The following is a 13,028-nucleotide window of genomic DNA, read 5'->3' on the forward strand; positions in this document are numbered from 1 at the left end:
ACGCTTTGCCGAACTGCATTGTGGTTCTGTCGTGTCGCTTTGCCTCCGTTGCTCGCTTCGAAAGTTCAACTTTTCAAGCGTCTTCGGAAGCGCCAGCCAATCAAATCATATGCCAGTACAAGCTCTCGCCAATCAAACGGCGTGCTTGTGTGTCCTGGGCGGGAGATTAATGTGATTGGTTGTTGGTCGCATGCCAGACACGCCCACCGGCAAGCTTCACGCTGCCGTGTGGACGTATCGTAACTCTTTCTCTCACTTCAACTGAAATCTTCATATTATAGTACTTTAACTTTGGTTGGAGCAGCTGAGGCACAGCTGACTCATACATACAATATGTTACATTGCATCAATCATTTTAATTTGTTAGCCACATCTAATTTGTGTTAGTATTGCATTCACTTGAGACTGCATTTTATCTTCGATGCCATGATTTGACTTTTGTGTAACATATTCCTCTGTTTGTGTTTTAGGTACCAGGACATGAGAAGACATATTGGCTTTGAAATCAGGGACATGTGGTACAATCTCGGTAATTTGACCAATTTTGCTTCACAATTGTTCAGTTTCCCTTGTATCCAAAGAAAGTTGTTATTTTTTTTTATGATGAAAGGCCAATTAAACAAACTCTGCAACACACGTGTTTTTCTTAATAATGATTATCTGCCAAACTACTACTCTAGCAATTATTATCAGTCAACTTGTACAAAACAGCAGATAAATATAGCAATCCATGTGTTAATTAGATTTGTGTTGTGTGATCAGAGAGACTCAGCTGTCAATGCTCAATGGAGTGAAATTGCGATGTGTGATTGTAGTGTTAGATTGGGCACCTGTGCCTCCCTAACAGTCTTCTCATTGTAACCTTTGTACACCATCTGACCCCTTAATAAGTCTTTCCACCAGATTGGATTCAATCATTCACTGTAATTAATTAGACTTTAGCTATTTTTTACCAGAGGTGTAAAGTTATATACCGCATGATTTTGTGGATAATTTGGATGAGAGACTTAATAAACATGTGGAGCCAGATTTTGTAATATCAATTCATAGTAAACCTGTTCATGCCCAACTTGTTAGGATCAAGAAGTTTTACTTTAAGCTAAAATTAGTTGTGTTGTACTTTCCTTTTATATGCAAATATCCCTTTTTTTTCCTTTAAGGCCCACACAAGATAAAATTCATTCCCGAGATGGTGGGTCCAATCCTGGAAATGACGCTGGTTCCTGAGATCGAGTTGCGAAAGGCCACCATCCCCATCTTCTTCGACATGATGCAGTGCGAGTTTCACTTCACATGCAGCTTCCAGCGGGTGCGTCCTCTCAAACATAACAGAAAACACTGTAACAAAATCACTGTATGAAAAGTAGAGGATGGTTCTGTTGCAATTTGAGCAGGAGTTAACACATAAGCAGAAAAAAGTTCAATAGCCACAAGCCTTTTTTTTTTAATTCTCTCATGTAAATATCTCATTTTGTTGTGCTCCGATTATCAACAGCCACGGTACGTGAAACTTAATGTTATGTTCCCGTTCCCGGGGAAATGTAAGCCTTTCTGCTTGAAGAAAATCCATTTGGCTACAACAGTTCAGCCAAAAGATGTCTCAGGCAGCTTTCAGCCTTGTGATGTTTATGTGGGTAGCCAAAGTATGTGATGCTTATTGTACTTGTATCAAAATGTAAAGCAGCACGAAGGCTTCCTGGGGTCAGCTGGAATTAGTTGTCCTGTCTCAGACAATGGTAGTTAAACCAGCCTCCCTCTCTGAAGGGAGAGGAGCGCTGATTATTACATCCATGTGTCACTCAGGATCTGACTCATTGGAGGTGAATGCCACGTTCCAGCCTTTCCCTTTACTAAAATGTGATCAATTTCACATTAGCCTGACCCCCGTTAATGCTGTAAGCCGCTAATATTTCCTTAACCGACTCTCTCTCCTTTTGTGATTGTTGTAAATCCTGGGCTTAACAGAGGGCAGCGTTGGTATCTTCTCTTACTTGGCAGCACTTTCCTCTCCTCTATTTTATTTGTGCTTGGCCAACACACCAATAAATAAGTCAGTGAAAATTGGTTTGTTTCAGCACAATAAAACCAGATTTTGTGCAGCTACTACATACAAATATCAGAGAAATAAGGTCCATGCATCACTGTCAGGAGCTACCGCAACAACAGAGAGAAGTAAATAGGATGTGTGTCAGGATACAACTTTGTTCTGTGTTCTAACCAAATTTATACAGATAATAATGAGATTAAAGAACAGAAAACACAAGCTGAAGAAGGGCGATTAAAGTGGAAGCACAGACCCCCTCAGCCAAGCCTTGATGCAGCGAGAGAGCCAGAGTGAGACGGGGAGATGGCGTTAATGAATTGAAAAATTAGCTCCACTGATTATTTACGCCTGCTTTGTCTAATTGCAGTTTGAGAACGAGATCATCACCAAGCTGGATCACGAGGTGGAGGGGGGCCGCGGAGACGAGCAGTACAAAGTTCTCTTTCAGAAAATGTAAGTGCTGATTAATGGGCAGGATTACGCCCGAGCCTCTCGCAAGTCAGGTAATGCTAATTGCAACACGGCACGCCTCAAAAATAATCACAGAGCGCTGATGATCACACGACGATCACAGCTTGCCACTGTGGTATTTGCTTTGAGCACTGTCGGATGCTAACTCTGCCTCAATGGGCAAAAAGAAACAGATTGCTTCTCTCCAATCTTTAGGTCTAATTCCTGCTTTCACATTTGTTTCTCTCTCTGCCCCTGGCTTCTCTTCCTCCACATTCACGTGTATACACAGTTTACTGGAGCACTGCAGGAAACACACGTACTTGGCCAAGACGGGCGAGAACTTCGTCAGCTTGGTGGTGCGTCTGCTGGAGAGGCTGCTGGACTACAGGACCATCATGCACGACGAGAACAAAGAAAACCGCATGAGCTGCACCGTCAATGTGCTCGTAAGGCGTCTTCTTGTTTTCAGTTTCTGATTACCCACAATCTGGATAATGATGACAAATGGAATCCCCCTGCAGGAATGACATGTGGAATCTATACATCATTTACCAAATCTATAATATCAACGCCTAGGCATCGTTCATAAGCGTTTTTTGTGGCTATTTTGTAGCGGCCAAAAGAAACAATAACAACCACATGTCACAGTTCATTTTAAGATGTTATCACTGAGCGATTCACCTGCAAATCCTCTCCTCCGGGAGGTGACATTTCCTTTTGGAGCACTGAAATGTCACATGAGTACTGGCATTGAAAAGACTAACGGGTTATATTTAGCATGAATCTGACTCATGTTCTCTCGATGCTGTGCCAGGCTTGTGTCAAATGAATTTGTTTATGTTATAGCCAGGGGATCCTGATGTCAGACACTGTACTTGTCTTTAGTAAATACTTCATGTCTTCCTGCCACAAGAAAGGACCATATTTATTTGTCTCCATCTTTTTGGAGATTCAGTTGACAACTGAATCTGCCAAAAATATTGTCATTTAAAAAAGTAAAAAAAGAATCTGCAGTGATTTGCAGTGTAAGCATGATACACTGAACCTTTTGTAAACAGTATGATGACAGTGTTTGACTGGAAGTCTATGAACCATTTTAATTCATTGAAATTGTTTGTCTCTTTTTATCCTGTAGAACTTTTACAAGGAGATAGACAGAGAAGAGATGTACATCAGGTAAGTCAAATTAGGCCTAGTTCCTGTTAAGCATGTATTAATCTTTAAGCCATCAAGCCTTTCAAAACATTTTCCAAACATTTTTATAAACATTACATTAGTATTCAGTGCTGTGAAATTCAGTTAAGTTTTATGTTTTACCCATCATAGACTTATTTCTCTACATTTGGTCTCCAAGCCGTCCACAGATATCCATAATAAATGATTGGATTAAAAAAAAAAAAAATACATTTCCATTTCCACAATCTCACGAGTTAGAGTTTCCCACCTGTCTGTCAAGCTTTATTTCAGGTAAAACTGGCTGTCAAAACGCGTCAGTCTAGCAGAGTTAACTTTCTGTCTGTTGTTCGAGTTTGAAAGACCCATCCAGACACGACCCACACACTATTTATTTTTCCCGCCAGGTACCTATACAAGCTGTGTGACCTCCACAAAGAGTGCGACAACTACACTGAGGCTGCCTACACTCTGCTGCTTCACGCCAAACTGCTCAAGGTACACAAATATAAACATAATTTACCGAAGCATACTCGCAGAAATGTTGTTCAAACAGAACCCAAATGCACTGTTAAGCTATTGTCAGACCGTTGGCATTTAACCTGAGGCATTAAACAAGTGTGTATCCTTGGTTGTGGATGTGGACAGGATTTAGAGAGATAAGGCCACATCCCCTTTTAATCCCACCATGGCACGAGATGGCTTCTAAAAGAGCAGAATTGCTGAGCAGCATCTTTTCCACCTTGCTTAGTCGATGCAAATCACACAGAGTATCTGATCCTTCCTGAAAAAAGAAAGCTGAGGCATAGTTTAAAGCAGCAGCCACCTGAGGTGCTTCAAGATAAAGGTGTACTTTTACTGTACTCTTTGTCAGCAGGAAACGAAGAATCCTCTGCTATAAATCACATTTCTCTGTGCAATGCACCTCGGGTGAGATGTGGTAAAGTCGGCAGGTTTCTACCAAACCTTTAGTGCAATGATATCTTAAATTAGATCGAATATTTATACCCTATCATAAAGCATTTCTTCCAAGATCACACCTTTTTGTTAATGTAGGCTTGCTCTCTGTGTGGAAAGTTTTTTTTCCTTGCCAAAAAGATGTCCTATTCGCACACAGGGCTCCTCACACAAAGAGCTGCACTGTCTATTCCCAGACGGGGTTCGGTATACCCTGAATTTGGAGTTGTTCCTCACTGCCTTTTTTTTTATCTCAAATGGTTTCACCCTACAGTACATCTCATCTGCATTTGCATAAATAGCTGGCTGCATCCGCCCTTTGCACAGGTCCCGACAGGGGAGAGCGAGCTGTGACTGAATCACATTTCCCGCGCCGAGCAGTCACAGTAGCATTTGCAGGAGTTGTTTTTCTTATTATTATTTTAATCCTGCTCATATCTCTGCAGCTGTGGCGTTCCTGATCATACCTTCAGAGGGGGATTCACTATTATATTGTGGAAATTGGTTCATTTTGTTCAACTGCAGTCTGGATAAATCCTTTTTTCTCCAATAAGCGGGCCCTGTGTAATCTCTGAAGTCACTGTCCTCCCTTTGTATTCCCACACCGGCATGTGTAAACAAGCTTGAATGAGGACGAATGATAGATGCGTAACGCTGCTTCCACCGGCAGTAAAGAGGCGTAAAACTGGCTCCAGTAGTAATAATTAGTCCTCCAGTAGAGTTCCTGCAGCAGTGCTTAATAAGGTTTGAACAATTTCCAGCACTTTGTTTATAGTCAGAGATGTATCAGCACTTTAGTTTTGTGGATGCAGGGTCATCAGCCATCCATGAATAAAGCGAGATCCCTTTAACTCTGTAAATGGTGCAGTTCAGCTGTAAAGGAATCGATAACCTAACCCAAAGCCTCCCAGCATCCCTCCTCATGCCACAGTAACGTAATGTGCAGAGCAATTACTTTTCTCACCCATCTCCTGCACAGGGTATGCAAATCCCTTGGCTTTGCTATTCAAATGTAACCCTCATATGAAAACTTGGACCGGATTTCACAGAGATCTTATCTCTTCAGGTTACTCACAACACTGCAGAATCCCAATTAAAAACTGGCTGGTAATGAATCGGCCCCGGCAGCACGCACAGGATTATGCTTCCTCGACACGGAGGCCAATCAGATTGCCCATCTCCCCGTAAGCCACGCTGCTCTAGCTTGTCAGAAACCTCATTATTCTCCATGCTGGGTGGAGGAGAGGCATGATGGAGTACACGGTCAGCACAAAAAGCAAGCACCCGCAGTCATGTTGTTTCTCTTTTTGCACCAGTCTTTTTTATATTCTTTACAAAATCAAGAACAATTGTAATGAATAAGATTACGCTGCTGCGTGATATGACTCTATTATATCAGATTTATATTAACACAAGCAAAGCTTCTCTCTAATCCCATAGCTCCACATCACTGGTGGGCTAGCCTACTGGAACACTTTATTTCTTTCCTCCTTTCTTTATTCCCTTTTCGCAGTAGCACTAGCATTGGCTATTCTTCCTGGGGTCCACATACATACATTCCAACGTCAAAAAACAGCTCACCTCATGTAATGAACAAGTACCAAGTGAAAACAAAACATGATAATGCTTTTAACCATCATTAAGCCAAACAAAATCATAATAAACATTTAAAGTAAAACCATAACAAAGCATAATTCATAGCTTTGAGTAATTAAGTAATACTACACCAACCAAATTCCTTTTATCTAGTTCACTAAACATATGTCCTGTGTTTCAGAGATGTACATGTAGAATAAGCATGTTGATAATCAGTGTTCAAGTGATTGACATCAATTTGTATTTGTTAAAAAAAAAAACTCCATTACCTTTTCTAAAGCTGCTAACAAACCTATAGGACGACTTTTGGGTTGTAGGAATACATAATGTCCTATTAAAGCAAGTATTATCCACAGAAAGCCATGTATTGCACCGATGCTCTCTGAGCCATTCAATATGTATCGACACATTGCCCATGTCTCAAGTTTCCATCTTGCCCTGTCAGTTATACATCAGTCGGAGCCATTTGCATCGGCTATAAATCACGATCGATTCCCTCTCACATGGTCCCCTTTTGCTCCGTATTGTATTGCACATCGTTGACCCCAATGCTAACTTGTCCTCTGCAGTGGTCCGACGAGCAGTGTGCAGCCCACCTGACCCAGAGAGAGCATGCCGCCACTCAAGGACAGCTTAAGGACCAGCTCTACCAGCAGATTATCAATTACTTCGACAAGGGCAAGGTATGATACACGCATTCATTCTTCCACACACACACACACACACACACACACACACACACACACACACACACACACACACACACACACACACAGACGCACACTCACACAGACGCACACTCACAAAGAAGCAGAAGGGTGGTCATAATCATGATAAATCCTGGACTCTAAGGATGCTATTTTTAGTCGCTGTCATCTCTGTTAAATACCTTTTTCTGGCAAGAGAAGAAGAGCAGCTGAATAGAAGTTTCTTATTCCTTTCTGGGGATTGTCAATAATCCTCTTCTTTTAGCTGATGCTCTTATGGACGAAGACGCGTATCAGACACCACACATGCATTAATATGGCTCTTTTGTGTTGTCTCCTACCTTTTCATAAAACCTTATTTCCTGCTGTTTTCATCCGCTTTATCTTTTTTTCTTCATGCCTCTTCAGTGAGGTACTTGACTATCATCTCAGTATGATGCCATCCCATTGGGACGTGCATAGCATGCCAATTGTATACACATTGGATAGAACACATGTTCTAATGGCGTAGGCCCTGGTCACTGTACTATTCTGCCACACTCTTCATATTTGCTTCCAGTGGAGAAAAATGTGTTTGAGCCGGTAAGCTGAGCCTGGAATGGGTCTACAGGACTGCAGCCAGAGCTTCTCAGAGATGATGTCCCTAGGCATGTGTCATCAGTGCTGGGGGGCAGCCGCCACTCTCCAGCAAACTGTCTCTCAGCAGGATATTGCCAACAAATTGACCAGAGTTGGCTAAACATGCACACACAAACACAGCAGAGCAATCAGGAAGTGTTACAGTGGCTGCAAGAATAAACCAACACTCCAGGGGGCTGCTCAGTTTTCTAAGAGTGTCATTGAAGTCATCCAGAAAGCAGACCCAGATGGTGATGCCACCGCCACTCTCAGTGATGGCAGCCTGATCTGAGTAGCAGTCTGGACTCAGTCCATCCCAGTCTGGCCCCGATCAGTTCAGCCCAATCTAGTCCATCAGAAAGCCACTTAGAAGCCTTTCAACATGTTTGAGTGGCTCATATCTATCTGTGACACCACTCCAATGCATTGGATGAGTCTCGAGGGGAAATGCAGCACTATGAAAAATGGCTTTCCCCACCCCAAGAGGATGGCATATTAGTTTTAGTGTTTCAGATGAAAAAATGTAATGTAAAAAATATTGACATTTAAAAAAAAAAAATCACATTTATGTATTTTCAAAGGGCTTGTTTTGAATGTATTGCCTGGGAGAGTTAATTTAAATTCAACTGGCTGAAAAGGGAATGCTTAATCTCAGCTTGAATATTGATAATTAATTAAGTTACTAACCGTCTCTGTTTGTTTATGTGCCCAATAGATGTGGGAGGAGGCAATCATTTTGGGAAAGGAACTGGCTGAGCAGTACGAGAATGAAATGTTTGACTTTGAGCAGCTCAGTGCATCTTTGGTAAGTAATAATGATATTTTTTCATCGGATCACCTATTAGCAGCATATTTTCCTAACACTGAAGCTCCCCTTTGTGTATCTCAACAGCGAAAGCAGGCCCAGTTCTACGAGAACATAGTGAAAGTCATCCGGCCAAAACCAGACTACTTTGCCGTTGGCTATTACGGCCAGGGATTCCCCTCCTTCCTACGCGTGAGTACTCACATCGACATACCTCCCCCGCAACTCTCAGCACTCCACACATGGCTAATAGCACAGCGTGGGTGAGCCTCTTATCAAAAGAGATGGTCAATAGGTTTACCAGTGCTTGCTTAGTTCTCATCCTCAGTTGCAGTTTGAATCACACGTTCTCGCTCCCAAAGGATGGTGGTTGTTTTGGCGGGATGCACTTGATAAGCATCCCGCCTGATCGAATCCTCACTGACAGTTCACTCACAGGAAGCACACTGTGAATCATAAACTGTTGCATGGGTGGGCTACATAGAAGATCAAGAATATTGTGCTGGACGGATGCCCGAGAGTGAGGGAAAAGTGTGGAAATAAAACCATGACTGTAAACAATGTCTTTCATTCTCACAGCTCTCCCTCCTATCTATCTATGTCCAAATCTGAGTGTTTACAGCATGAATCACATCACTGCAGGAGATTGCCTATAATGACCACAAGGAAAAGCCCAATCTTTGTTTGTCTGATCAAAAGGCTTATCCCACTGCCTTTAATTCCATCACCTGAACATCCTTTTCTCCAAACCGTGAGCGTGGCCTGCATCACAAGTCCCCTCACCCCCCTGCACAACAACACCATGGACCCAATACTAAGTGAAAGGAAGTGAAACGGTCACATTGTAAATTGCTTTTGGAGGCTGCTGAATCATGCATTATAATCACACAACATTCAGATCTAATCTTGTTTAGATAGTTGGAGCTCTTTACAAGTGGAAGCCATCTTCATTTCTAAATTGACCGCAATTAGTTGGCCATTAATCATCATGAATACGAACGCTTAAACGGAATAATCACTCTGAAGTCTATTCAGAACTCCTACAAAGTATACTTGGCTGCTAAACCTGAACTGCTTCCCCTCCAAATGTCCTGGCTGGCTCTGTGCCAATCTGATCACAGCTTATCACAAGTTTAGTATTTGTTTAACAGCCGTTTGATATCTCCTCACCGGCCGTATTCAGGGTCTGAGGAGCTACTGTTTGCATATCGGACGCTCTTTTGCTATCTGTCTGTGAAGGGTGTCCTGCTCTGTCCACACATCAGTTTTTATTCAAACACAAAATGTAATTGTGGAAAAAAAAGTGGCAGTGCTGAGGAATTGCTTGCTCTGAACATGTTTCTTGTTACAGCTGTTTTCAGGCTGTCATCTGGTAATGAAGTACTTTTTTTCTCACAAGCAAGCCACTATTTCCTTGACTGAACCTCACTGTTTCTTGTGCTCATACTGTACATATAACACACATATAAAATCACCTATTCAGTTTTTTTGGGATGCCTCAGTCAAAAAACTTCAACAAGACATCAGACAGGAAGGGCTTTTAAAGAGACAATTGCTCAAACAAGGCTTTTTATTCAGAGTGTGAATACAGGAATATTCAGACCGACAATATGGAAAATCAACATGTGTATTGGACATTTTAGCATGTAAATGTGATCCAGTAGAGACCCAGAAAGCATGCTCGAACTGGAAATGATCATAATATGTGACCTCTGTTCATACCATTTTCATTCTATTACGAACAACAACCATTCCACAAGGGTCTTTTACGATCTCCATACACCCCCTCCTAACCTCTTTCATCTATCAGGGCAGGAACTCCATTACAGGCAGGGCAAGCTGCACTGGCCTACTGTAATCTAACAGGCTGCTTAGAGAGCTTTCAAAGGACAGCTTTGAGTTCTCTTTTCTCTACTTCTTTTATTTTGAATGTAGTTTAACCTCACCTGAATTACCCCGGGCAAGTATATCCAAATTAAAAGGAATCTGAAAATAATGTACCATTCATTGTTTTGTCTTTGTTCCTTATGCTACAGTAAGGTGTCGTACAAGCTGGTCTTAAATATGTATCTATTTTATGAAAAAAAGCATATCGCATTTTATCCTAATGGAGATTGAGTCATTTCCATAATAGCTATTACATTGCTGTGAGGGCTCTGAGTCTGCACTCCCTGTTGATATACAGTATTTAATAATTATGTTGAAAGATTTCTGCGTGAGTACAAAGGGAAGTGTTCCAGTGTGGGTTACTTATCAAGATAAATATAGTTCGGAGGGCTTTTTTTTCACTCCCCATAGTTCTGTTTATGTTGCTACATCGCAGTGTCCTCCGGGAGAAGTCAATTATGTGAGAAAATCAATACTCTGATAAAGGAATTTTGTATCCACCCCCTTTAGAATTGATTTTATGCAAGATGGCTTGATTCCGCTGCTTATGATTTATTAGTTGTTAATGTGGTTAGACACAAGGGTACTATGCTCTATCTATATCATGTCATTTGTTCAGATCTGAAGACGTAATCAAGCCATTGATCCCAGTGTTCTTCTTTTTTAAGTAGTTCTGCGTTTGTTTCCATTGGTGCGTTTATTTAGAGACGGTTAAAGTATTCCAAAATGTTGTAAAGACATGCTCTGAATATTTCATTTTGAGTCGTCATTTTAACCTTGAAACTCACAGTCCATTGTCAGAAAGCTTTTAGAATGACTGTTTATTTGACCCTTTAGACACCTTGAAGTTATTCTCAGAATTCCAAAGACTCTACAATTGTGTCTCTCTGTTTGCATCCAGTCTGCGTATTTCTCCACCACTCCCTTCTTTTCCTATCAATGCCAATCTTCACCTAATCCCTGCATCATGTGAGCACTCCGCTTAGAGAGCAGTTGAGGGTGTGTGAAAGTTGGTTTGAAATATGTATCCCAACACAGCCCATTCAGAGACACTCGGATATGAGCTGTCATGTTCTATCATTCAAAATGTTCCTCAGACAGACCCCTGAGCACTCTCAGGGAGATGAAGGAACGTTCCAGCCTCATACATTTTTAGGAGCACTCTTCTTGTATAACTTATCTATGTTTTCAGTGAAAACAAAATGACCTTTATCTCAGCCTCTGTGCCTGTAAACATGATCTGATTCTACAGTGGATTGATAGGAATATCAATACATTTAGTAGTTTTCCAGGAAATGTTGTCTGCCGAGAGGGTCAGGGAATGTGGTTCAATTGAACTTTATAACATTGCAACAATATGAGCTGGTGCTGCTTTGCCATCTAACTATATGAAATCACCTTTCAACCCACCGGCTAAGGAAATAATTGAATTAGTGTGTCAATGAAAGTGATTTTCTTTGCCAGAAATAGCCAGTGTAGGTGTGAGGATAATAATAACAACGATAATCTTGATACCTGGATTACTGCACTTCTGACCTGAATACACCACAACATAATCCACATCTCCTGTTCCCTTATGAATAAGCATACAATATACAGTGAAGGAAAGCAAATGAGCTGAACTCAATTAAATGTAAATGATAAAAAGAAAAGCTTGCAGTTGTTGTTTCAGGAAACTGCAGCAGTGTATTGTCAGACTCATTAAACAGATTCTCCTGCGGCTCTAGAGGAAGGATTCTGGAAATAAAATAGCTTTGGTCAATTTATCTGTCAAAGCTAATTTAAAAATGGCCCATGGCTATTTCATGGCTGCAATTCCTTTAATTAATTTGGGAATTGCGAGGTGTGCTGTGCATGAGTAAAGGTTGCTCAGTGTGAGCTATTGTGCTGTGAAGGTTTGTGAAAGAAAGAAGGAAATGTAAAAAAAAATGGCTCAGCTATTCTCCTTAGGTTATATCCATAGGAGATTAAGCAGCTGATATGGAAAGATGGCACTTCTTCAGTTGCCAAGATTTGACATCACATATTAGAAAATGGCAAGATGTAGGAACCATTACAGTGAGTTGATGCATCTTCATCTGCTCTGTAGTAAGCAGCAGCCATTAGTGAAAGGACCCCGAGCTAAATGGTAGCCCCCATTTGCAGTGGTTCAGTTTTTTTCAAGTCCTCTCCAAGCAAGCCCACTCTCCAAACTCAGCTGGGATTGACTTGTCACTGAATTGATGCCAAGAACTTTCCGTCACCCTCATTTCCAAGTATTTAATATGGAGATTATGATAATGCATTTTAACCCCAGCCACAGTACCGGGCCAAGTAGATTTACAAATCGAAGCCACTCTCATCCATGTAGCTTTAGGTTAATATTACGGTTTTCTCACTGTCCCACGTCTGTCCTGACTGTCATTGTATGAATGTTAGCTATTGGATCTTATCTCGTGTGAAACGCTTCATAAATTGACCCTGGGTGTTGTCAGTGATGCCATATTCATAAAATGAGCACAAACTACCTTACAGTATGTCCACATAAAGTGTGAATAATATCCACTGCTTCTTGCATTATTTGGTAAATGCCTTCATGTCATGTCCAAGTTCTCACTGTTTTCTTTCTTGTGCTTCAGAACAAAATGTTCATCTACCGTGGCAAAGAGTACGAGCGCAGAGAGGACTTCGAAGCTCGTCTTCTCACACAGTTCCCCAACGCAGAGAAGATGAAGATAACCACACCGCCCAGCGAGGACACAAAGTGTTCCTCTCTACAATGTATCCTCAGCATGCACCCTTAATTCAC

General features: G+C 41.4%; 1 protein-coding gene across 2 annotated transcripts in view; it reads left to right on the plus strand.

The window, feature by feature from the left end:
- dock1 (dedicator of cytokinesis 1) overlaps positions 1 to 13,028 on the plus strand; it is a 169,433-nt gene that overhangs the window by 135,991 nt on the left and 20,414 nt on the right. For both annotated transcript variants that reach the window (XM_079657413.1, XM_079657414.1), the window contains exons 32-41: positions 471 to 529; positions 1,161 to 1,309; positions 2,412 to 2,497; positions 2,787 to 2,943; positions 3,633 to 3,673; positions 4,078 to 4,168; positions 6,793 to 6,906; positions 8,264 to 8,353; positions 8,441 to 8,545; positions 12,859 to 13,000. In XM_079657413.1, the coding sequence (XP_079513539.1) occupies positions 471 to 529; positions 1,161 to 1,309; positions 2,412 to 2,497; positions 2,787 to 2,943; positions 3,633 to 3,673; positions 4,078 to 4,168; positions 6,793 to 6,906; positions 8,264 to 8,353; positions 8,441 to 8,545; positions 12,859 to 13,000 (1,034 nt within the window). The remainder of the gene's footprint in view (positions 1 to 470; positions 530 to 1,160; positions 1,310 to 2,411; positions 2,498 to 2,786; positions 2,944 to 3,632; positions 3,674 to 4,077; positions 4,169 to 6,792; positions 6,907 to 8,263; positions 8,354 to 8,440; positions 8,546 to 12,858; positions 13,001 to 13,028) is intronic.

This window comes from Notothenia rossii (assembly GCF_949606895.1).
Source record: "Notothenia rossii genome assembly, chromosome: 11".
Taxonomy (NCBI): Eukaryota; Metazoa; Chordata; class Actinopteri; order Perciformes; family Nototheniidae; genus Notothenia; species Notothenia rossii.